General features: G+C 46.0%; 3 protein-coding genes; 2 read left to right on the top strand and 1 right to left on the bottom strand.

The window, feature by feature from the left end:
- The first annotated feature begins 256 nt into the window (after positions 1 to 256).
- On the top strand, positions 257 to 2,764 carry GSTUM_00005003001 (uncharacterized protein). XM_002836998.2 has 15 exons: positions 257 to 498; positions 625 to 717; positions 782 to 819; positions 881 to 895; positions 961 to 1,079; positions 1,130 to 1,251; positions 1,309 to 1,350; positions 1,409 to 1,439; positions 1,495 to 1,617; positions 1,668 to 1,790; positions 1,841 to 1,885; positions 1,934 to 2,168; positions 2,239 to 2,317; positions 2,371 to 2,429; positions 2,481 to 2,764. Exons 1-15 carry the CDS (start codon positions 323 to 325, stop codon positions 2,645 to 2,647), a joined length of 1,467 nt encoding a protein of 488 aa, XP_002837044.1. The 5' UTR covers positions 257 to 322; the 3' UTR covers positions 2,648 to 2,764.
- A 35-nt stretch (positions 2,765 to 2,799) lies between these two features.
- GSTUM_00005002001 (uncharacterized protein) lies at positions 2,800 to 3,496 on the bottom strand (the record flags this gene model as incomplete). XM_002836997.2 has 1 exon in its annotated part: positions 2,800 to 3,496. The coding sequence occupies one exon, from the start codon at positions 3,494 to 3,496 to the stop codon at positions 3,284 to 3,286; it is 213 nt and encodes a 70-aa protein (XP_002837043.1). The 3' UTR covers positions 2,800 to 3,283.
- A 2,813-nt stretch (positions 3,497 to 6,309) lies between these two features.
- GSTUM_00005001001 (uncharacterized protein) lies at positions 6,310 to 8,551 on the top strand. XM_002836996.2 has 6 exons: positions 6,310 to 6,562; positions 6,623 to 6,685; positions 6,736 to 6,981; positions 7,031 to 7,121; positions 7,186 to 8,267; positions 8,329 to 8,551. Exons 1-6 carry the CDS (start codon positions 6,386 to 6,388, stop codon positions 8,365 to 8,367), a joined length of 1,698 nt encoding a protein of 565 aa, XP_002837042.1. The 5' UTR covers positions 6,310 to 6,385; the 3' UTR covers positions 8,368 to 8,551.
- Positions 8,552 to 21,590: the final 13,039 nt, after the last annotated feature.

Genomic DNA, 21,590 nt, shown 5'->3' with positions numbered 1-21,590 from the left:
ACCAGCACTCGAGAAACCCCCAGAAATACTCCCTAGGCCACCCGCCCGGTACCGACCTACCTACCGTGGGGTGCGGTAAAAAACTGAGATATATAATAGGTGATCTTTACTCCTTCGAGTGCTGGAGGGTTCGGGGGATAGTCCTTTTTGCGCAGGGCTCCGTGGGGTCACTAACACACTGCACTTCTGCATGCAGGATTCCCAACCTTTCATTTCCATCCATCCACACTATGTATGCTCTGCGAAGCTGTTTAAGGGTGGGTTTGCGCCCCGATCTTGAGTCCTGGACCTACAGAAACGGTACCGTGGACCACCGCACAACATGGAGGACCAGAACGTAGTGAAGGAAACCCTCGACGAGAAGTACGAGATAGCATCTGATGAGGGGTCGTGGTCGGCCGAGGAGGAGGCACAGGTGAGGAGGCAGCTGGATTGGAGATTGCTACCGCTGTTGGTAGTGCTGTATCTGCTTTGCTTTCTCGATCGGTGGGTTACGAGGTGACTATAGCTGTTGTGATGTAGCCCTGCTAACTTGTCCTCGCGGGGTGCTTAGAGCAAATATCGGGTATGGTGGTGAGGACGGCAAGTTGTATGATGAACGATCGCTGATGCAGATGAACATAGGAATGCACGGATTCAGGGGATGCAAAAGGACCTAAATCTTGTCGGGTTTAGGTTTAATTGGGCGTTGACCGCGTTCTATATTCCCTTTCTTCTGTGGGTTCTCTAGCCACAGTAGCGGGGGTAGTGTATGACTGACTGAGTGTGGCTGGTGTTGAAGTATTGAGATTCCGAGCAACATATTACTCAAGAGGATAGGTAGCTAAACCTAGATGCCCGGTCTACCGATAGGTAATTACCAAGCTAATCTTCGACATAGGTCCAAAGATTTACAGTACTTACTTCCCTCAACCCCCATCATCCCAACCACCCGCCGAAACTAACAGCATGGAAATCCAGTCCCCGCAATCATAATAGCCTTCGGCATTGTGTCAATGGGGACGGCATTTGTGAGAAGTTTCCAGGAACTATGCGTAGCTCGTGCATTCCTGGGACTCGCAGAGGGGGGAACAATGCCGGTATCGCTCCCTAGTTGTCTTAACTGTTCCAACGATTCTAATGGGATCAGGGAATGGCATTCTTTATGAGCTGCTTCTATAAGCGGGCCGAGCTACTCTTCCGGGTAGGGCTCCTTGCCTCGGCTGGTTCGCTCGCCGGAGCGTTCGGTGGATTCCTGGCGACAGCTTTGACGTAAGTTAGGATGAACCCGGGGATGCTAAACGGTCAGAGTTGATGAAGTAAATGTAGGCGAATTCCTGAATGGGGACCCAAAGGGTCCGAACTGCATACGTCTGTACTACCCCACTCCCAAACAAACCCGGGGAATGGGTGCTGACATGCAGCCTAGGTGGAGAAATATCTTCTTCTTTGAAGGCATTGTGGGAACTCCCTCTGCTCTTATTCGGATAAACCCTACTGACGATTATTTCGTAGATCACGATCGCAATCGGAGTCCTGGGATACTTCCTCATGCCCAAGACTCCCCAGAGCTGTACGTTTCTCAGCGAACGACAGCGGTGGATCGCGGCGGAAAGGATGAGAATTGAACATAGAGAAGTAGGAGTTACCTTCCACCATGATTGGTATCACTCAGCTGACAGCCACAGCTCGCCAGTGAGAAAACTGAATCATGGCATGTGAAGAGAGCAATCTTCAATATCAACAATATCATCTGTTGTATGGGATTTTTCTTCTGCAACATTACGGTGCAGAGTTTCTCTCTATTCCTTGTTAGTTAAATGCTTGCCCCCTTACAGTGATATCAGTCTGATTTAGTCAGCCGACAATCCTGAGTGCATTGGGGTGGAGGGCAACAAAGGCTCAAGTACCTCTCCCCTCCCCCACCCAGTTTCAACCTTGCTAATATCCACAGCTCCTCACTGTTCCCCCTTACGTCGTAGCATGTTGCTTCTCACTCGCTATAGCCCGTCTCTCGGACCTCCATCGAAAACGCGGTCTCTATGTTATACTCTGTACAGCTCTGACGCTGACGGGATACTCGATTCTCGTAAGTGTGGATGAGCCGAATATAAAGTACATGGCAGTTTTTTTTGCCTCGAGTGGCGCATTCCCGCTTGGTGTGACGTTCTTGAGTTGGGGATTGAATAGTATGTTTCTTCAGGACTTCTAACTCACCGACGAGAGGAGAATGCTAACGACGACGGGGGTGGCTAATAGATGCAGCGGGACCCTCGGTTAGAGCTGTAACAGGAGGGTATATTGTGAGCATTGGTACATGCGGCGCAATTGTCGCGACGTATGTTTTCTCATCTCCTCCGTTTGTCGCGTCAAATTAAATGGACGGCATAGGTGGACATATGTCCCTTCCGACGCTCCACGATATATTCGAGGGCATTCAATCAACCTTGGTATCTCTCCCTCACCTTATTACAATATCAATTAGGGCTAACATCTTCTAGGTGGTGAGGTTTGCGTGGCCCTGATAGGTCTATTAGGTATCTTATACGTTCGCCGAGAGAACGCTCTACGAGACAGAGGAGGACGAGATAGCCGGTTGGTGGGGTTAACGGAGGAGCAAGCGCAGAAGCTGGGCTATCGGCATCCTGAATTCCGATATATCGAATAACACCATAGAAGTGTCGGTCCTGATACTAGGTGGAGGGCAATCGGGAGGATTAGCTATTATAGGATACCGGCATAGGTCAACAGTGACTAGAATTGCACTTTCTTTTTGTGATGATTATTCAGTTTATGCCGAGGTGTGGGTCATTTGGATGATATATTACTGTTCCATTCGATGGCCATGAAGGGCTTATCGTGTCCCGAACAAACCGACCACAGGGGGGGCTACCACACCCACTTATCTGCCCCCATCCGCGGACTCTAATCAAAATCTGGAGTTGTGGGCCGCTGAAATCAATGCCCGTGCTCGGCGCGCGCAAATTTAGAAACACCGCGACGCTCCCTGAGACAGACATCCCTCGGAGATAAAAGTGGCGCCAATTTTTTCCGAAAGTATTGGTGTTGGGCTATACAGTGCCTGTGATCATTCGAGGTATCATATCATATACTTTTTCTTTTCTGTCATATCATATGTCAGGGCGGCTTTTAGATGGAACCTAGCGGCAAAGAGACATTCTTGGTAAAAGTTTTGACTGAAAAATCGACGCGTCCAGGATGGTATGCTAGGTCTCGGTCCCTATTAGATCTTGTATGCGTTTGATCCACCCTACGGTCAATTCTTATTTTTGTTTTGTTTTATTCATTGCCTCCATTTTACTCCTTGCCGGGTTTCCGCGGTGGTTTCGGGGCGCTCTCGAGGGAAGGAGTCGTAATATGGATGGATATTGTACGGAAGAGCGGGGCTTCTAGGGGTGTAGGTGCCGTAGGGGAAGTGCTGTAAGAGAAGAGATATCGCCATATTTCCAGGGCACAGAGCGAGGCTTGGATTAGAGTAATATTGGGGTCGATTCATTACATCTACTATCGGGGAGGGGGGAGGATGAAAACGAGTGACGATACATGATTATCTGGAGGGGTCCGAAGTGTAAGTGAATTATGTCGCTACTTATATAGTAGGTTTAACACGCTGTATGGCTGTTTGTTATATCATAAATTTACCTTACGTTTAGCTATTGGTTCATAGGTATCAGGTTGATCCAACCCGGAGGTGGTGCTGTACAGTACATGACATTACGACAAGTAGGCCATGAACTTCTGACTCCAGCCCAACTCTGACCCTGCAGCAAAAGTGCGAACTAAGAAACGCACCCAGTCTGGTGCCGATTGGTGGGAGTTTCCGAGAGAGGGGGAGGCCGTGCGAAACAATAAAAAACTTGGAGAAAGCAGCACTCCACATGCGGTAAAGCCGTCGGTAGGGAATCGATTTTTTTGAATAATATTATCATAAAAAAAGTCCTTTCAAGAGGCCTTTCTACTCGGGTAGGGTGTTGACCTAATGGAGTCAATAAGGTTAGCTTTCATTTTTTAATTATGTGTTGGGGATATCGTAGAATTATTTGATGTGGTTCCCTTTTTGGGAAAGTGGGAAGCTTGGCATTCACGGAAAGTGCACACAGCGAAGTCGGTAACTTATTGGCTTGCGCACAGTCTCCCCGGCCGAGGAGTCTCCGTCTGGTGCCGATGCCGGAGGAATAACCTGCCTAGGCGGGAAAGACGATGTCAAGTACGATATTGATATGCCTCTGCTTGCTTTTCCAAGTAACTTACGTTACCTTCCTTCGAATATAATATCCAATCACAGTCCGCCGCTACCGGACTCCTGGACCACACATAGATACCATAGTGTGCAATGCTCATGGCTGATGGGAAGGAAAAAAGTGCCCCTTGCACCTTGGGCAGTTCAGGAGCCTAAAAGTGTGTTAATCAGCCAGGTTTCAGTGAGGTCGCCGGGACAAATTTGCCCCACCGGAAAGAGCCGAAGCATCGAACAGCGAGGTAGTGGGGTAAGTTACGAGTACGAGTACCGTACAGCAAAATGGCAGCATATCATAGTTGTGGTCTCGATATGCCCTAAAGCCTCGAATCCGGCTGCGGTTAGGTTAGTTGTGGCTGCTTCTGAGTGATGATACCATTGGATGACAGACCGGCTTGAGGTGGAATGCGGGTGTCTCATAGGACGGGGATCGAAAAGTGCAAAATTGAGCTCATATTGGAGCTTTGGGAAATCTTGACAATCCGACCGAGGTTGGGGAAAAAAAATAAAGGTAAAAGTGAAATTAAAGATACCCCCTCATGTCTTAGGCGTATGCATTCACTGAGTGACCAAATAAAAAAAAAAAGGGCATCACCATCGAGTGGGACTCTGTCGGCACGACCATTCTAGACACCAGAAACCAACCTCTTATCCAAGATACGGTATGGCCTGATTTATGTCTAAGATAGGAGGAGTTTTTTCTTTCTTTCGACTTTGCTCAGATTGTCGAGTGTTTTTTTAGAAGTCACGATGGTTGTTTAATTGGCGGGGAGAAAGAAAGGCTGAGTATTTTTCCGGATGCGGAGCGGTTATCCTTTACTCGGGTATTCCGTCGTGCACTGCGATTGAAGCAACTTGCTTCGGAAGATCACGGGGCGTGGAAAGCAGCCTTCCTTAATTGGGAATAAATTTCTCTCCAGGATGGACTGCGGGGAAGTGTATCCTACTCGAGTACTCGAGTACGGGTATCATGGTGTTAAATTCTCGAAATCGTCAATCTCACTCACTCGCTCGGGGGGAGAGTTGGATGCGGCTCGGGTGTGAATAGTAATCGCTCCAGTTACCCTGTCATTCGAGTCATCGCGCCGTCCATTCCACCGGTTACCATACAAATCATGCCGTCGCATTGCATTAACCCGTCCACCCATCCACTAAACAACCCATAGTCTAATCCCGGCATCCGAATAAACTCCACCTCTCGGCTGCCTTACCGTAGCTCAAACCCTATCCCCGCACTCGAGTGTCGCCGGCGGCGACAGGGATATCCCATCTCGGAAGAACATTTCGCCCGGTGATGCCCGCTCTCTTTCTTTTTTCCTTGGTTTCATGGCATGGTATTCCTCCGCAATACGAGGTGCATGTATGTGATGATAAATCTAGGCTGTGGAATTAAGCGGTACGAGTAGGTTAGGCGGAGATAGGCGAATTCTGCGATAACCGGAGAAAAAGGAGCAAAGTAGGGTCATGCGTGATGATGCATGCTATGATACAATTCAGTGTTGTTTAGTTTGGAAAGTGCTACGGTAGGGCCCATGGTCCTGGTTCGCATGCACCCTTCACCTTACCTTACCCATTACCGCATTTGTGTGTACTATACACAGTACTGTACTTTCACACTCCTTCACTTTTTCTGTACGCAGGTAGGAACACGGCAAATATTCGAATTGAAGATCGATTTGCTATCTAGGACGTAGTAGTTGTCTCCTAAATTTAGCAGGGGGGTGTACCATCTAGTACTGTACATATTTCTTTTGTTTTGTCTCAACTGAGGGCTGAGCTTGCCGTGTTTTCCCCTCGCATAGCCGAGAAGGGGAATTCTAACTTCCTGGAAGATTTTTCTTTTGTTCGAGTTGTTCCGATAGTTGATTATTGGATCCTGTCACTGTTCCAGGCGCTGGGAATCTCCTACCCACCATCCCTGCTTGAAGGTTATTTGGATGATGACATCGGTAGAACATTAATGAGAGTGGCACTTAGTGATAGTCAGCGATATGGCCTTGAGGGGAGGGGGAGAAGGAGAGGGCTACAAATACCCTCGATTTCCCATGGTTTGGATATCTTCCAGTCCCATCAGCAGCATTCTCTTCTCCTCTCGAGTTAGACTTTGGTTATCATAAAGAAAGAACGAAAGAGCGCAAGTCATCAACAATGAGCCTACCATCAACGACGCCCTCACCCGGGCCAGAGTTCAATGAGAAGAGCCTTGGGGTACCTGAGCGGGACGTGGAGAGGGGACCTTCGGCCGCTACGTCTAGTACTGGTGATTTGGTATTGGGGGATAAGTCGGCTGAAGAGGTCCCTCCGCGAACCGTCAAGGGGGTATTAGTATGTGACCCCCCCCCCCAGAGAAATCTAGTTGATTGGAACTAAAAGTATGGCATCTAGTGGGTCCTCGTCGTGATATCAATCCTCTCTTCCACATTTCTGTTTGCTCTTGACAACACAGTTGTATGTTCCCTCTTCACCTACAGTCTTGTACGAAAAATCTAACAGGTCAGGTTGCCGATATCCAAGCATCGGTAATTACCGACTTTGGCGAGATTGAGAAGCTGAGTTGGCTCGGAATTGCATTTGTCCTTGCGGGGTGTGCCACAATCCTTCCGTGGGGAAAGGCGTACGGAGTCTTCAACGCGAAATGGCTTTATATCCTCGCTGTTTTGATCTTCGAAATCGGTAGCGCAGTTTGTGGTGCTGCGCCTAATATGAATGCTCTCATCGTTGGGAGAGCTGTTGCTGGTCTTGGAGTATGATTCTCTTGCTTCCATGTATGATGGTGTTTGCTGACAAACGTAGGGTTCGGGAATGTACCTTGGTTCATTGAATTTACTGTCAGTCACGACGACTGTTCATGAGCGGCCAGCGTATATCGGCACTACAGGATTGAGTATGATTCTTCCCTCCCCCCTTTCATTGTATTCTACCCCTATGCGAATGCTAATTCTGTATAGCATGGGGTCTCGGAACAGTTCTCGGACCCGTCGTCGGCGGCGCTTTCTCCGAATCTCCAGCAACCTGGCGCTGGGCATTTTACATAAACCTGCTGATCGGGGCACTCTTTGCCCCCGTCTACCTCATGCTCCTCCCCTCGGCAGACCCCCAGGCCAACACACCCTTCGGGTCACGTATTAAACAGCTAGACTGGCTCGGCACTATCCTAAACATTGGCTCCTTCGTCTCATTGATAATGGCGATCAACTTTGGCGGAACACTCTACGAGTGGAACTCCTCCCAGGAAATCACTTTATTCGTCGTTGGTGGCGTCCTCATCATCGCCTTTGGTGTGACCCAGGCGTACTCGGTCCTCACTACTCCCGCGCAGCGCCTGTTCCCCGGCGAATTTCTTCGTGATCCGTTTTTGGTATTGCTCTTTGCCATGATGGCGGCTGCTTCCACCGCAATCTTCGTGCCAACATATTACATACCGTTATACTTCCAGTTCGTCAGAGGGGATACAGCGCTTGAAGCTGCCGTGAGATTACTACCATTCATTATTATCATGGTGGTCTTCTGTATTGTTAATGGCGGGGCCATGTCAAAGACCGGGTATTACGCCCCCTGGTACCTCTTCGGCGGTGCGATGGTCCTAATCGGGGGATCACTCATGTACACTGTTGAGGAAACCACGTCTACCACTAAAATCTACGGATACACCGTCCTTATCGGAATCGGTTCAGGTTCTTACGTGCAGGCATCTTTCTCCGTCGCTCAGGCTAAGGTCAAGCCAGGACAGTTGGCCTCCGCGGTTGGATACATCTCTCTCGCACAGACTGGCGGAATAGTCATCGCATTGGCTATCTGCGGTAGTGTGTTCTTAAACGAGAGTGTTAAGGGCATTACACCGTTCTTGGAGGGCGTCCCGACCGCAGCGATCAAGGGCGCAGTGGCTGGCAGTGGAAGTGAGCTGTTCATGAGTCTTGAAGGGGAGACAAGAAAGAATGTCTTGCACGCCATCATCAAGGCCATGGATAAGAATTACATCCTCTTAATCGTGGCCGGGGCGATGACGGTTATTGGGTCGCTTTTTATGAAGGTTTGCCTCCACCTGTTTGTTCATCTTGTAATGAATTAGTGCTGACGATCTTGTGTGATAGTGGGAGAAACTCTTTTTGGAAGCCGGGCATGCTGGTTAAGCACAGTAAGATATGACTTCTATACATAATGGAATGTATAAACACGATGGAAAGTGGGGTTATTGGGATTTGTTGCTGTCCATTTCTTGGCGTTCTAATTTGTTTTTTGTTTTTTTTGTATAATGATAGACTGTCGGAGCGATTAGAGTATATGACCACCTGTTTGTATCCTGCTGTAATGAAATAGATTAATATGATACCGCTGTAACAACAAAAATTAATTCTGTCGACTTCGGAAAATTCGAGATTAGTGCTCTCAATTATAGGCCATGTGATAGATCGAGCAGGAGAGTACCCGGGGTTAAGTTATGAGATGGCAAGAAATAGCCTTGCGCGTAAAGGTCAAAGTAGTACTCGAGCACGTTTTCTAGTAGTCCTGCCGTCTGAGTCTGTTCGTGGCGTAGGCAAAAGTACCCTTACTATTCTTTGGTCTGTAAGTGTTCTGTGCGTGTGGGGCGGGGAGTGGGTGTGCGAGTTATAGTCACAAGGTATCACTCGATCAAGTAGTTTGTAAGGGAATATGGAAGTCAGGATGGTATTCTATCATAGGTAAAACTCAATCCAAACTAGGGATCGAAAGGAGCTGGATTGGCGTGATATACCGCAAGACGGACAAAAAATTGAGGCTCCTGGGGCTGCCAATTCTCCGTCATGTTGGAATGAGGTGTAGCGCAGAGGGCCTGCCGCATATCCCCGATCAAAGATCCCGGACCTTTTCTCCAATCGATCCTACATTTTGGTTCGGGGAAACCACTAAGACAAGGCATTTTGTATGGGAAACATATCATATATCCGCAATGTTGAGTGGTGTGGTGTATGGGCACACCTAAGTTGTGGATACCTTCGGACCTATTGTGCTTCCTATGCTAGCAACGGTTTATCTCTTGCCCCCCCCCCCCGAGAGATAGAATGATGAGGTCAGACACTGAGGGCGAGAGGTGTCAAGGGGAAGGTGTCAAGGGGTAAACATTCGTGGTCTTTCCTGGCGAGGAATGAGAATGCACAAGGGCACTTGCTTTCTTTAATTTATATCCTTGTTATTTAATTTCAATCTTCCCACTTTACGATTCTGATAAGTTTTCCATTCTCCGTTGTTCTCGCTGGTTGATCGCTAACAACTCTTGACCTCGGGATCGCACCAGCCGGGCTTCTATTACACAACCAACAAGATCTCAGATCACAAATACTTGAAAATATTTGTATCAATTGTACTAACTGTTGTGATAACGAAGTAACAATGATAACCACAATAAAATCTGAAGACTTAAAGATTAATCCAAGGTTGCGCTCTCTCTCTAAGAACAGGGCTGAACCTGCCCTTTATATAACCCTTTATTGTTACATGAGCACTGCCTCATACCAAGGAAATCTCTAGAAGATGCTAGAATACAATAGCATATATACTCAGTCATGTGGCTGTATCACATGACCAACACAGCCCCATTACTGGATAGGAAAGAAATAATATAATTTCCAACACTTTTCCTACTGTTCCATTCTTAACCTAACCAGAAAACTTTCAAATAACATCCTAACCAATTCCTTCATAGATATATCCGCTAAGTTGTTCTCTGTATCAACTCTTTTTACCTCAATTTGTAACGTGTTCGCAGGGTGCTAATCACGTTATCGGTAATAGATACGATAGTTGGCAGGTGGCCTGCTCTACCAGAGAGGAGGCGAGAGCTGAGAACTAAAGGAGGCTTCGAGGGCGTACTGGGGAACAAAGAAGTAACCGTTCAATCAAGTATATTGAAATACTGTCTGTCGAAGTCTGCCTTTTCTATGGTAGAAACAGGCGGTCTTTAAATATACAAATCTGTTCATGCCTAGTATGAACGAAACTAATCAAAGGTATCAATTGATACTCTTTGGTAAAACTCCTTAAGTATCAAAGCGATACTTCAACAAAACATAAAACAAAACCAAGTATCAAACGATACTTAAAACAAACCAAGTATCAAAGCGATACTTAAAACAAAACATAAAACAAAACCAATAACCGAGTACCCGTACCGGTTACATTCCCCAAAACAAAACAACTGTTTAAACAAACAAAACCTAATAATCATAAAAAGCAGATTCCGAGAAACTCATGGCTTCAGTTTCTGCAAGAAACTCTTCATCATAAGTATCACACCAGGGGCAAGAAGAAATCCTAAGAAAACATTTAGACTCAAAGAAAGGTAAATCACAGTAGTCACGAATACCAGATTCGCGCTGTACATTAACCCAAGTGTGATCGCAATCAGGACAGTAGTCTATCCAGAGGATTTCGAAGTAGTCTTCAAGTTGGATAGCATCGCGGTTCAACAACAGTCCAACAATCTGTTGTCGCAGCCTCACATTGAGCTCCACATAGTTTGACATCGTTATGGTATTCGGATGGTGATTGGTGACTAGATAAAGTTGTCGAGAGCCTGCTCCATAGCTTGATTCTCCTCATCGCTGCTTTCGAATTCCGACTCAAAGTATGGTGCCCAAAATCCATCTCTAGCTTCGAGTTCTGCATGCCATCGCTCAGTTTCTGGCACTGTAGGTGTCCAGCACATGGTGATATAATTGATTGTTGGGAGGAGGGATTCGTTTGACATGTTGTTTTTCCACCATTCGTTTACCATATCCATGGCGTGCTCTAGTCCTTCTAGTGGTTTCCAGCTGTTCTCACTCGTCGGATATCCTTTCCATTTGACTAGGAACTGATCATTTCCATGCCAAAGGCGGTGGTCTCGGATTTCTTCAACTTCCCATTCATCTTTCTTCTCAATAATGATAGGTGCGGGTTGAGAGTGTGTTCTTCCAGGGAACTTGGAGTCGGCATTTGGGTGGAATCGTTTGACAGCAGAGGCGTGGAAAACTGCAGTATTGCGACGGTACATGCGTCCATCCATCTGAACAGTGTAGTTCTCTGTATGCTCGTCAAAGGATATGACTTTGAAAGGTCCTCGCCATCGGGGTTGTAGTTTCTTGCTGCGTCCAACATTGGTTATGAACATGTTTCCATATACCATGAGCATATCACCTGGTAGAATAGGGACATGTTTGCCTCGTCGCTTCTGAGTATTAGTGGTGCTTCGGAATCGGGCAGCTTTAACAGCTTGGAAGGCATCATTCCGAATTGCTTGATGGCGGTTTAGATGGTCGTCAGAGGCAGGGACTGAGGAGTTCTTAAATAGTGTTGTAGGTAGGAGGGGGTATTGGCGGCCAAAAACTGCCTTGTATAGTGACATTCCCAAGGTATCTGAAAATCCGGCATTGATATATGCAGCGAGCTCAACAAGGGCTAGTTCCCAGTTGGTTTGTCGTTCATTGATCATGTTCTTAATTCCAGTCTTGACTTTGCGGATTTTTCGTTCTGCCTGGCCATTAGTCTCCTGGTGTCCAGGGGCAGCCATAATGTGGTTGATTCCGAGGGAGGTCAAGGTTTACCTCCAGAATCTAGCTGTGAACCGGGGATCAGCATCAATGACAATAGATAAGGGGTACCCATGGGGGGTAAATAGGTGTCTTTGGAGGTTATTCCAGGTGTCTTTAGAGGAATCGGTAACCTTCATTGGCATGAGCCATGTATATCCAGAAAGTCGATCCACAGCGACCAAGATGGTGTCATATCCAGCGGACTTGTTGAATGGTCCTGCAAAGTCAATGGCATAGGATTCGAATATTTCACATGGTAGTTGGAGAGTCTGTGCTTTCCCTTCAGGTAGTTGTGTTCGCTCCTTATTTGCCTGGCAGAGTTCACATTATTTGACGAAATCGCGGAAATCCTTGCGCATCTCAGGCCAGTAAACATATTCTGAGGCATATTGAAGGTTGCGGTCCACACTGTGGTGTCCTTTGTTGTGAATCTTGGAGATGACATATTCTCTAATAGTCATTCCATTGAACATATAGCCTTTTGGGACATATAGGCAATGTTCACCATAACGGATGCTTGTATAGACCATTCCATTGGATATGTTATAGGGGGCGAGGTCTCCATGCCTGGAGCTATCCATGGCTTTGAAGTAAATCGGATCATGGCGATATCCTGCTATCATTTGGCTTCGGAAAGATGAGCTTAATTCTTCTGTGGTTGATCTAACATCTCGTTCTTCCTTAATCAGGGATCCTCTTGTTGGTTCGATAGGGGCATGCTCCTCCTTAAAGGTTTCCTAGAGTTGTCAGCGATGCTCAGGAATAGTAGGGGGCATGACCGAGACAATTGTTTCATTGTTGTATACTGGTAAGGGTCCACCATATAGTGGTCGTGAATCGATTATGGCAGGAGAGGATGGCGGGGCTGACTGTGGGGGGTGTAAATAGGATAGTGCATCCACGTAGGCCACTGCTTGTTCGAGTTCTTCAAGGCCTTGGTATCGTGTTGGAACAGGATTAAGGGTATGAGGAGGTTGGGTCGATTCATCTTTATCGATCATCTCTTCTGCTCCTTCTGCGGTGTCAAAGATGGTGTTTTTGGAATCATCAGCAGGCATATAGTATAGTCACTGCTATCTGTTGCTGAACTTAATCTCAGTCTGGTGAAAAGAGCAGGTATCGTGATAACAGTAGGACCAGTGGAGTCTGCTCTGTTTAAGCTCGTGAGGAGGTGTGTTGGGGAGCGTGCAATTGTCTTTCCATTCTTCATCAATGTCCTTTCCTCGTTCCGTTCCGGCAGCACTGTACATGGTGTAAGAGAAAGGATTGGAGGGAGTGGCAAAGCTGGCAGTAGCCATCGATGGTTCTTGTTCATAAGAGGTGTCGTCAGGGCTGTCCTCGCTTTGTCTTGTGTGGTCATGAACAAGAGGAGGATCTGTGAGATCTTGGTTCTCATATAGGCGGGAGAGAGCATCAGCTAAATAGTTTGTTCTTCCAGGGGTATAGATGATTTTTGCATTGTATTTGCTGATTTCACCTATCCATCTTGTTCTTCTCCTTCCAGGTATTCTTTCTGATTTCAGATTAGTGAGGGGTTGGTGGTCGGTAACAATAGTGAAGGTATTGCCCATCAGGATGTGGTTGAAGGCGGCTAGAGCATCAATCACAGCAAAGGCTTCCTTGTCTGTTGTTCCATAGTTCATCTGTGAATTAGTGAACTTCCTGCTGTGTAATGCCGCCAGTCTTGCCGTTTCATGGGAGGCCCCTTACCCAACCAATGCTCCTACTCCAACATCCGATGCAGCAGTAATTAGCCATATCGGTTCTGGTTTACTATAGTCGATAGGTTGAATAACGTTGGTGTTTTTAATCAACTCCTTGATGTTGGTAAAGGCTTGGTCATGAGTGTGGGTCCAGACAAATTCTGCATTGCCGGTAAGGTCTGTGAGCAGCACTGATACAGTGGCATAGCGTAGTAGGAACTGGGAAATATAGTTGACTAGTCCTAGGAATCGCATGAGTTTCTTTTGATTCCAGGGTGTCGACCATTCCGTTAAACAGGCTATTTTTCCAGGGGCTGCATGTATTCCTTCATCATCTATAACATGTCCTAAGATATCGAGTTTATTGGCAAACAGGATTGATTTGTTTCTGCTAGCGTAGAATTTAGCTTCCCTAAGTTTGGTACAAACCAAACCTATATGGTAGGCATGTTCTATTTTGGTGTTCGAGAAGATGAGAATATCATCAATGTAGACCCAAACAAAATGGTGGAGGTATTCACTCAGGAGGTTTTCCATAATTCGCATAAAGGTGGCGGGCGCATTCATATCACCTTGTAACATAACTCGGCTAATAAAACTTCTGAAGGGTGTTTTGAAACTGTTGTAGCGTTTGCTTTCTGGATCTAACCTTGTTTGGAAGTAGGCATTGCTTAGGTCAATCTTACTTCGGAATCTAGCACGTCCAACTGCATTTAGGATCTGGGTTTGGTTTGGGATAGTGGAGCTGTCCATAACCGTGTTTTCGTTCCGTAGTTTGAGGTCAACCAAGGGGCGGATTCTTTTGCCATCTGCTTTGGGTTGAACAAACATAGGAGCGGCACCTGGGGCTTCTGCCCAGTAGATGATTCCTCTTCTTTGTTGTTGGTTGATACAATCACAAAGTGGGCTTTTGTCTGCGTCAAGAATAGAGTAAGGGGGTTGGTTCTTGAGATTAGAGGGGTCTCGGAGGGGAATGTGGTGATTCACCTCTCTCATAGGTGGTAGTTCTTCGGGTATTTGATCAAGAAAAACATCAGAGTATTCATCCAATAGTCGTTGGGCAGTTGCTTCACAGACTGCGGCTCGGTACTCTCCGCTGGTTGGCTTGCATGAGACTCTGACCTTCTGATCTGGGAAATCGATGGTTGATTCCCCACACCTGATTATAGCTTCATGACGGTTCAGGAATGGCATACCTATTAGGGCATCGTATTTGGCTAAATTTCCAACCAGCATTTCCTGGGGGGGTAGGACCGCAGAACCAAGTCGAATAGTTGCACTACAGGTTTTATGGCTTGTGGATCCTGATCCCTTTACTGCCATATTGACTGGTATGGGTTTGTTAAGGTCTCGAGTTGGGAGTCCATGGACAGAGACAAAGGCATTACTGATCATATCTCTTCCGATTGCACCAGTGTCGAATAGGACTCGAGCCTTTTTGCCATTGATCAGGATAGTACCTTCCAGGGCAGTGTGTGCTTTGAATGTAGCCGGAGGTCGGACACTGTTGCATTCCACATCGATATATCCGATATGGATCTCTTCATATTCGCTAGATTAGGTATTATCGCTTTCAACATTGTTGGCTGATGCCTCTTACTTAATTGCTTTTCCTTTCCCTTTCTTCGTAGGACAGTTGTTTGCCATGTGTCCTGTTTTTCCACATTCAAAACATTCTCCTTTCTGCCATCTTGATTCTTTGGAGTATTTTGTTTTCTTCTTGAAAACCCGTGGGGTATCATCTTCAGAGTTGCCGGAGCCTTTGTGCCGTGGCTGGCTGTTCCTACTAGAGGATGTCTGTGTTTTGTAGGCCTTGGTCTCATAGAGAATGGTGTTCTTTCATTCAGCTCTTGCAATTATTACTGCAATATCATCGCCATCTTCCTCGAGTGGTTCTACTTCTCGCCGGAGGGTAGGGTGCATAGTGTCGTAGAATCGTCGCTTCAGGATGTAATTGGAGATACTTCCTCTCTCCATTCGGTCCTTATACATCATCAGGTCCGTAGCCGCATCGGTGATTCGCTTGACATGTGTTCCGTTAACTTGCTGGAGCTGGTTGAATTTGTTGTATAGGAGGTCGTTGGTTATAGAGGATTGGAATCGTCCTTTCAGGTAATCGAGAACTGTAGATCCTCTTAATCTTACATTCCCGCCGTATTCCTTATAGCATTGGTGGTATGCGTCGGTTGCCTTTCCTTCACAGAATGATCCAATGATAATTCCGGTTGTAGGGTCTTCCACATCTTTTCCTTGTAAGAGTAGGAAGTGTGAGAGTTCCGTTGCCCATTGGTCAAAAGCTTCAGGTTTGAGGTCTTTTCCTTCTTCTGTGAACTTTGCTGGGAGGTGGAGTTTAAACTTAGGGGGTTCAAATGCTGCGTGTACCTCCTCTTCTTCAGGCCTAGCCCGAGATTTTCCTCCTCCAGAAGGCCCTCCTCCTGTGCTAGCCATATCTGATTCACCACTGGATCCGGGGTCGTTTGGAGGTTCAAAGGAAGGCTTCTTTACTGGACTAGAAGGGAATTCTCCTGGAGGAGATGTATCTTCCGTGTTTGTAGGATCGCCCAGCTCTTTAGCAGAGCGCCGGGGTTGTTTCTTTCTTGTAAGGTCTTGCCGTGGGATTTGCTTCCCACTCCTGGTCGTCAAAGACTCTATCTTGGGTTTGAGATGAAGCCGAATGTGCTGTGATTCTGCCGCTTCTCTCCGCTAGTGTTCTGAGGTGGATATCGATAGGTTGATCAGGCCTAAATCCGGGGCCAGGTTCTTAACCACTTGCTGAGATTAAAAAAATGTAACGTGTTCGCAAGGTGCTAATCACGTTATCGGTAAAGGGTACGATAGTTGGCAGGTGGCCTGCTCTTCCGGAGCGGAGGTGAGTGCTGAGAACTAAAGGAGGCTTCGAGGGTGTACTGAGAAACAAAGAAGTAACCGTTCAACCAAGTATATTGAAATACTGTCCGTCGAAGTCTGCCTTTTCTATCATAGAAAGAGGAGGTCTTTAAATACACAAATCTGTTCATGTCTAGCATGAACAAAACTAATCAAAGGTATCAATTGATACTCTTTGGTAAAACTTCTTAAGTATCAAAGCGATACTTAAACAAAACATAAAACAAAACCAAGTATCAAATGATACTTAAAACAAACCAAGTATCAAAGCGATACTTAAAACAAAACATAAAACAAAACTAAGTATAAAACGATACTTAAAACAAACCAAGTATCAAAACGATACTTAAAACAAAACATAAAACAAAACCAAGTATCAAACGATACTTAAAACAAACCAAGTATCAAAGCAATACTTAAAACAAAACATAAAACAAAACCAATAACTGAGTACCCGTACTGGTTACACAATTTCTCTGCTTTCCCTCAACTTCCTGTTATAGTGATGTTGTATATCGATATGTTTTGTTCGATCAGATACACTAGCATTTTTGGTTAACTTTATAGTGGCTTTATTGTCGCAATAGATAGTAAGTATAGTGTTGATTTACATATGGGACATTTCTTTTCTTAGCCATATGCTTTGTCTTGCCACAAATGTGAGTGCAATATACTCAGCTTCCATGCTTCAGGTGGCAATGGTATTTTATTTCTTTGAAAACCAGATTACTGTAAGACCATATGTTTGAACAATTAATCAAGTAAATGATTTTCGGTCTTTGAGGTTTGAGGCAAATGACACATCGCTATATAGCTGAAGTAGTATATTGCTCATATCGCAGACATATTGTAGACCTTTGATTTTCATTCCTTTAAGATATCATAGTACTCTTTTGGCAGCTTTAAGGTAAGTGATTGTGTAACCGGTACGGGTACTCGGTTATTGGTTTTGTTTTATGTTTTGTTTCAAGTATGGCTTTGATACTTGGTTTTGTTTTATGTTTTGTTTCAAGTATGGCTTTGATACTTGGTTTGTTTTGAGTATCTTTTGATACTTGGTTTTGTTTTATGTTTTGTTTTAAGTATCGCTTTAATACTTAAGAGGTTTTACCAAAGTGTATCGATTGATACCTTAGATTAGCTTCGTTCATGTTAAGACATGAACAGATTTGTGTATTTAAAGACCGCCTGTTTCTATGATAGAAAGGGCAGACTTCGACAGACAGTATTTCAATATACTTGGTTGAACGGTTACTTCTTTGTTCCTCAGTACACCCTCAAAGCCGCCTTTAGTTCTCAGCTCTCGCCTCCTCTCCAGAAGAGAAGGCCACCTGCCAACTATCGTACCTTTACCGATAACGTGATTAGCACCTTGCGAACACGTTACATTTTTTTAACCTCAGCAAGTGGTTAAGAACCTGTCCCCGGATTTAGGCCTGATCAACCTATCGATATCCACCTCAGAACGCTAGCGGAGAGAAGCGGCAGAATCACAGCACATTCGGCTTCATCTCAAACCCAAGATAGAGTCTTTGACGACCAGGAGTGGGAAGCAAATCCCACGGCAAGACCTTACAAGGAAGAAACAACCCCGGCACTCTGCTGAAGAGCCGGGCGATCCTGCAAACACGGAAGATACACAACCTCCAGGAGAATTCCCTTCTACTCCAGCAAAGAAGCCTTCCTTTGAACCTCCAAACGACTCCGAGTCTAGTAGCGAATCAGATATGGCTAGCATAGGAGGAGGGCCTTCTGGAGGAGGGAAATCTCGGGCAAGGCCTGAAGAAGAGGAGGTACCCGCAGCATTTGAACCCCCTAAGTTTAAACTCCACCTCCCAGCAAAGTTCACAGGCGAAGGGAAAGACCTCAAACGTGAAGCCTTTGAACGATGGGCAACGGAACTCTCACACTTCCTACTCTTACAAGGAAAAGATGTGGAAGACCCTACAACCGGAGTTATCATTGGATCATTCTGTGAAGGAAAGGCAACTGACGCATACCACCAATGCTATAAGGATTTCGGCGGGAATGTAAGATTAAGAGGATCTACAGTTCTCGATTACCTGAAAGGACGATTCCAATCCTCTATAACCAACGACCTCCTATACAACAAATTCAACCAGCTCCAGCAAGTTAATGGAACGCATGTCAAGCGAATCACCGATGTGGCTACGGACCTAATAATGTATAAGGACCAGATGGAGAGAGGAAGTATCTCCAAATACATCCTGAAGCGACGATTCTATGACACCATGTACCCTACTCTCCGGCGAGAAGTAGAACCACTCGAGGAAGATGGCGATGATATTGCAGTAATAATAGCAAGAGCAGAACGAAAGGACGCCATTCTCTATGAGACCAAGGCCTACAAAACACAGACATCCTCTAATAGGAACAGCCAGCCACGACACAAAGCCTCCAGCAACTCAGACGACGATACCCCACGGGCTTTCAAGAAGAAAACAAAATCCTCCAAAGAATCGAGACGGCAAAAGGGAGAATGTTTTGAATGTGGAAAAACAGGGCACATGGCAAAGAACTGTCCTACAAAGAAAGGAAAAGGAAAGGCAATTAAGCAAGAGGCGTCGGCCAACAATGTTGAAAGCGATAACGCCCAATCCAGTGAATATGAAGAAATCCATATCGGATATATCGATGTGGAATGCAACAGTGTTCGACATCCGGCTGCATTCAAAGCACACACCGCTCTGGAAGGAACTATTCTGATCAATGGCAAAAGGGCTCGAGTCCTATTCGACACTGGCGCAATTGGAAGAGATATGATCAGTAATGCCTTTGTCTCTATCCATGGACTCGCCACTCGAGACCTTAACCAACCCTTACCAGTCAATATGGCAGTAAAAGGATCACGATCCACAAGCCATAAAATTTGTAGTGCGACCATTCGACTTGGTTCTGCAGTCCTACCCCCCCAGGAAATGCTGGTTGGAAACTTAGCCAAATATGATGCCCTAATAGGCATGCCATTCGTAAATCGCCACAAAGCTATAATCAGGTGTGGGGAATCAACTATCGATTTCCCTGAGCAGAAGGTTAGAGTCTCATGCAAGCCAATAAGCGGAGAATACCGAGCCGCAGTCTGTGAAGCGACTGCCCTTCGACTATTGGATGAATACTTTGACATTTTCCCTGACCAAATACCCGAAGAACTACCGCCTATGAGAGAGGTGAATCACCACATCCGCCTCCGAGACCCCTCTAATCTCAAAAACCAACCCACCTACTCTATCCCTGACGCATACAAAAGCCTACTTTGTGATTGGATCAACCAACAACAAAGAAGAGGAGTCATCTACCGGGCAGAAGCCCCAGGTGCCGCTCCTATGTTTGTTCAACCCAAAGCAGATGGCAAGAGAATCCCCCCCTTGGTTGATCTCAAGCTATGGAATGAAAATACGGTTATTGACAGCTCGGCTATCCCAAACCAAACCAAGATCCTTAATGCAGTTGGACGGGCTAGATTCCGAAGTAAGATTGACCTAAGCGATGGCTACTTCCAAACAAGATTAGATCCAGAAAGCGAACGATACAACAGTTTCAAAACGCCCTTCGGAAGTTTCATTAGCCAAGTTATGTTACAAGGTGATATGAATGCGCCCACCACCTTTATGTGAATTATGGAAAACCTCCTAAGCGAATACCTCCACCATTTTGTTTGGGTCTACATTGATGATATTCTCATCTTCTCGAACACGGAAACAGAACATGCCTACCATATAAGATTGGTCTGTACCAAACTTAAGGAAGCTAAATTCTACGCTAGCAAAAACAAATCAATCCTGTTTGCAGATAAACTCGATATCCTAGGACATGTTATAAATGATGAAGGAATACATGAAGCCCCAGGAAAAATAGCCTGTTTAACGGAATGGTCAACACCCCGGAATCAAAAGGAACTCATCCGGTTCCTAGGACTAGTCAACTATATTTCCCAGTTCCTCCCACACCACGCCACTGTGACAGCACCGCTCACAGACCTTACCAGCAATGCAGAATTTGTCTGGACCCACACCCATAACCAAGCCTTTACCAACATCAATGAATTGATTAAAAACGCCAATGTTATTCAACCTATCAACTATAGTAAACCAGAACCGATATGGCTAATTACTGATGCATCGGATGTTGGAGTTGGAGCATGGGTTGGGCAAGGGGCCTCCCATGAAACGGCAAGACCGGCGGCGTTACACAGCAGGAAGTTCACTAACTCACAGATGAACTATGGAACAACAGACAAGGAAGCCCTTGCTGTGATTGATGCTCTCGCCGCTTTCGATCACATCCTGAATGGCAATACCTTCACTATTGTTACCGACCACCAACCCCTCACCAATCTTAAAACAGAAACGATACCCGGAAGGAGAAGAACAAGATGGATAGGTGAAATCAGCAAATACGATGCAAAAATCATCTATACCCCTGGAAGAACAAACTATTTAGCTGATCCTCTCTCCCGCCTATATGAGAATCAAGATCTCACAGATCCTCCTCTTGTCCATGACCACACAAGACAAAGCGAGGACAGCCCTGACGACACCTCCTATGAACAAGAACCATCAATGGCTACCGCCAGCCCTGCCGCTCCCTCCAATCCTTTCTCTTACACCATGTACAGTGCTGCCGGAACAGAACGAGGAAACGACATTGATGAAGAATGGAAAGACAATTGCACACTCCGCAGCACACCTCCTCACGAACTTGAACAAAGCAGACTCCACTGGTCCCACTGATATTACGACACCTGCCCTTTTCACCAGACTGAGATCAAGTTCGGCAACAGATACCAGCGACCGTACTATATGCCTGCTGACGATTCCAAAGACACCAGCTTCGACACTGTAGAAGGAGCAGAAGCGATGATTAATGAAGATGAATCGACCCAACCTCCTTATACCCTTAATCCTGTTCCAACACGATACCAAGGTCTTGAAGAACTCGAACAAGCAGCAGCCTACGTAGATGCAATATCCTATTTATACCCCCCACTGTCAGCCCCGCCATCCTCTCCTCCTATAATCGATTCACAACCACTATATGGTGGGCCCTTACGAGTATATAACAATGAGACCATTGTCTCGGTCATGCCCCCTACTATTCCCGAGCATCGGCGTCAACTCTATGAAACCTTTGAGGAAGAGGAAACCCCTATCGAACCAACAAGAGGATCCCTAATCGAGGATGAACGAGATGTTAGAT

The sequence above is a fragment of the Tuber melanosporum genome, assembly GCF_000151645.1.
Source record: "Tuber melanosporum whole genome shotgun sequence assembly, scaffold_17, strain Mel28".
Taxonomy (NCBI): Eukaryota; Fungi; Ascomycota; class Pezizomycetes; order Pezizales; family Tuberaceae; genus Tuber; species Tuber melanosporum.
The sequence above is the reverse complement of the archived record's forward strand: the minus strand, read 5'-3'. Positions and strand labels throughout refer to the sequence as shown.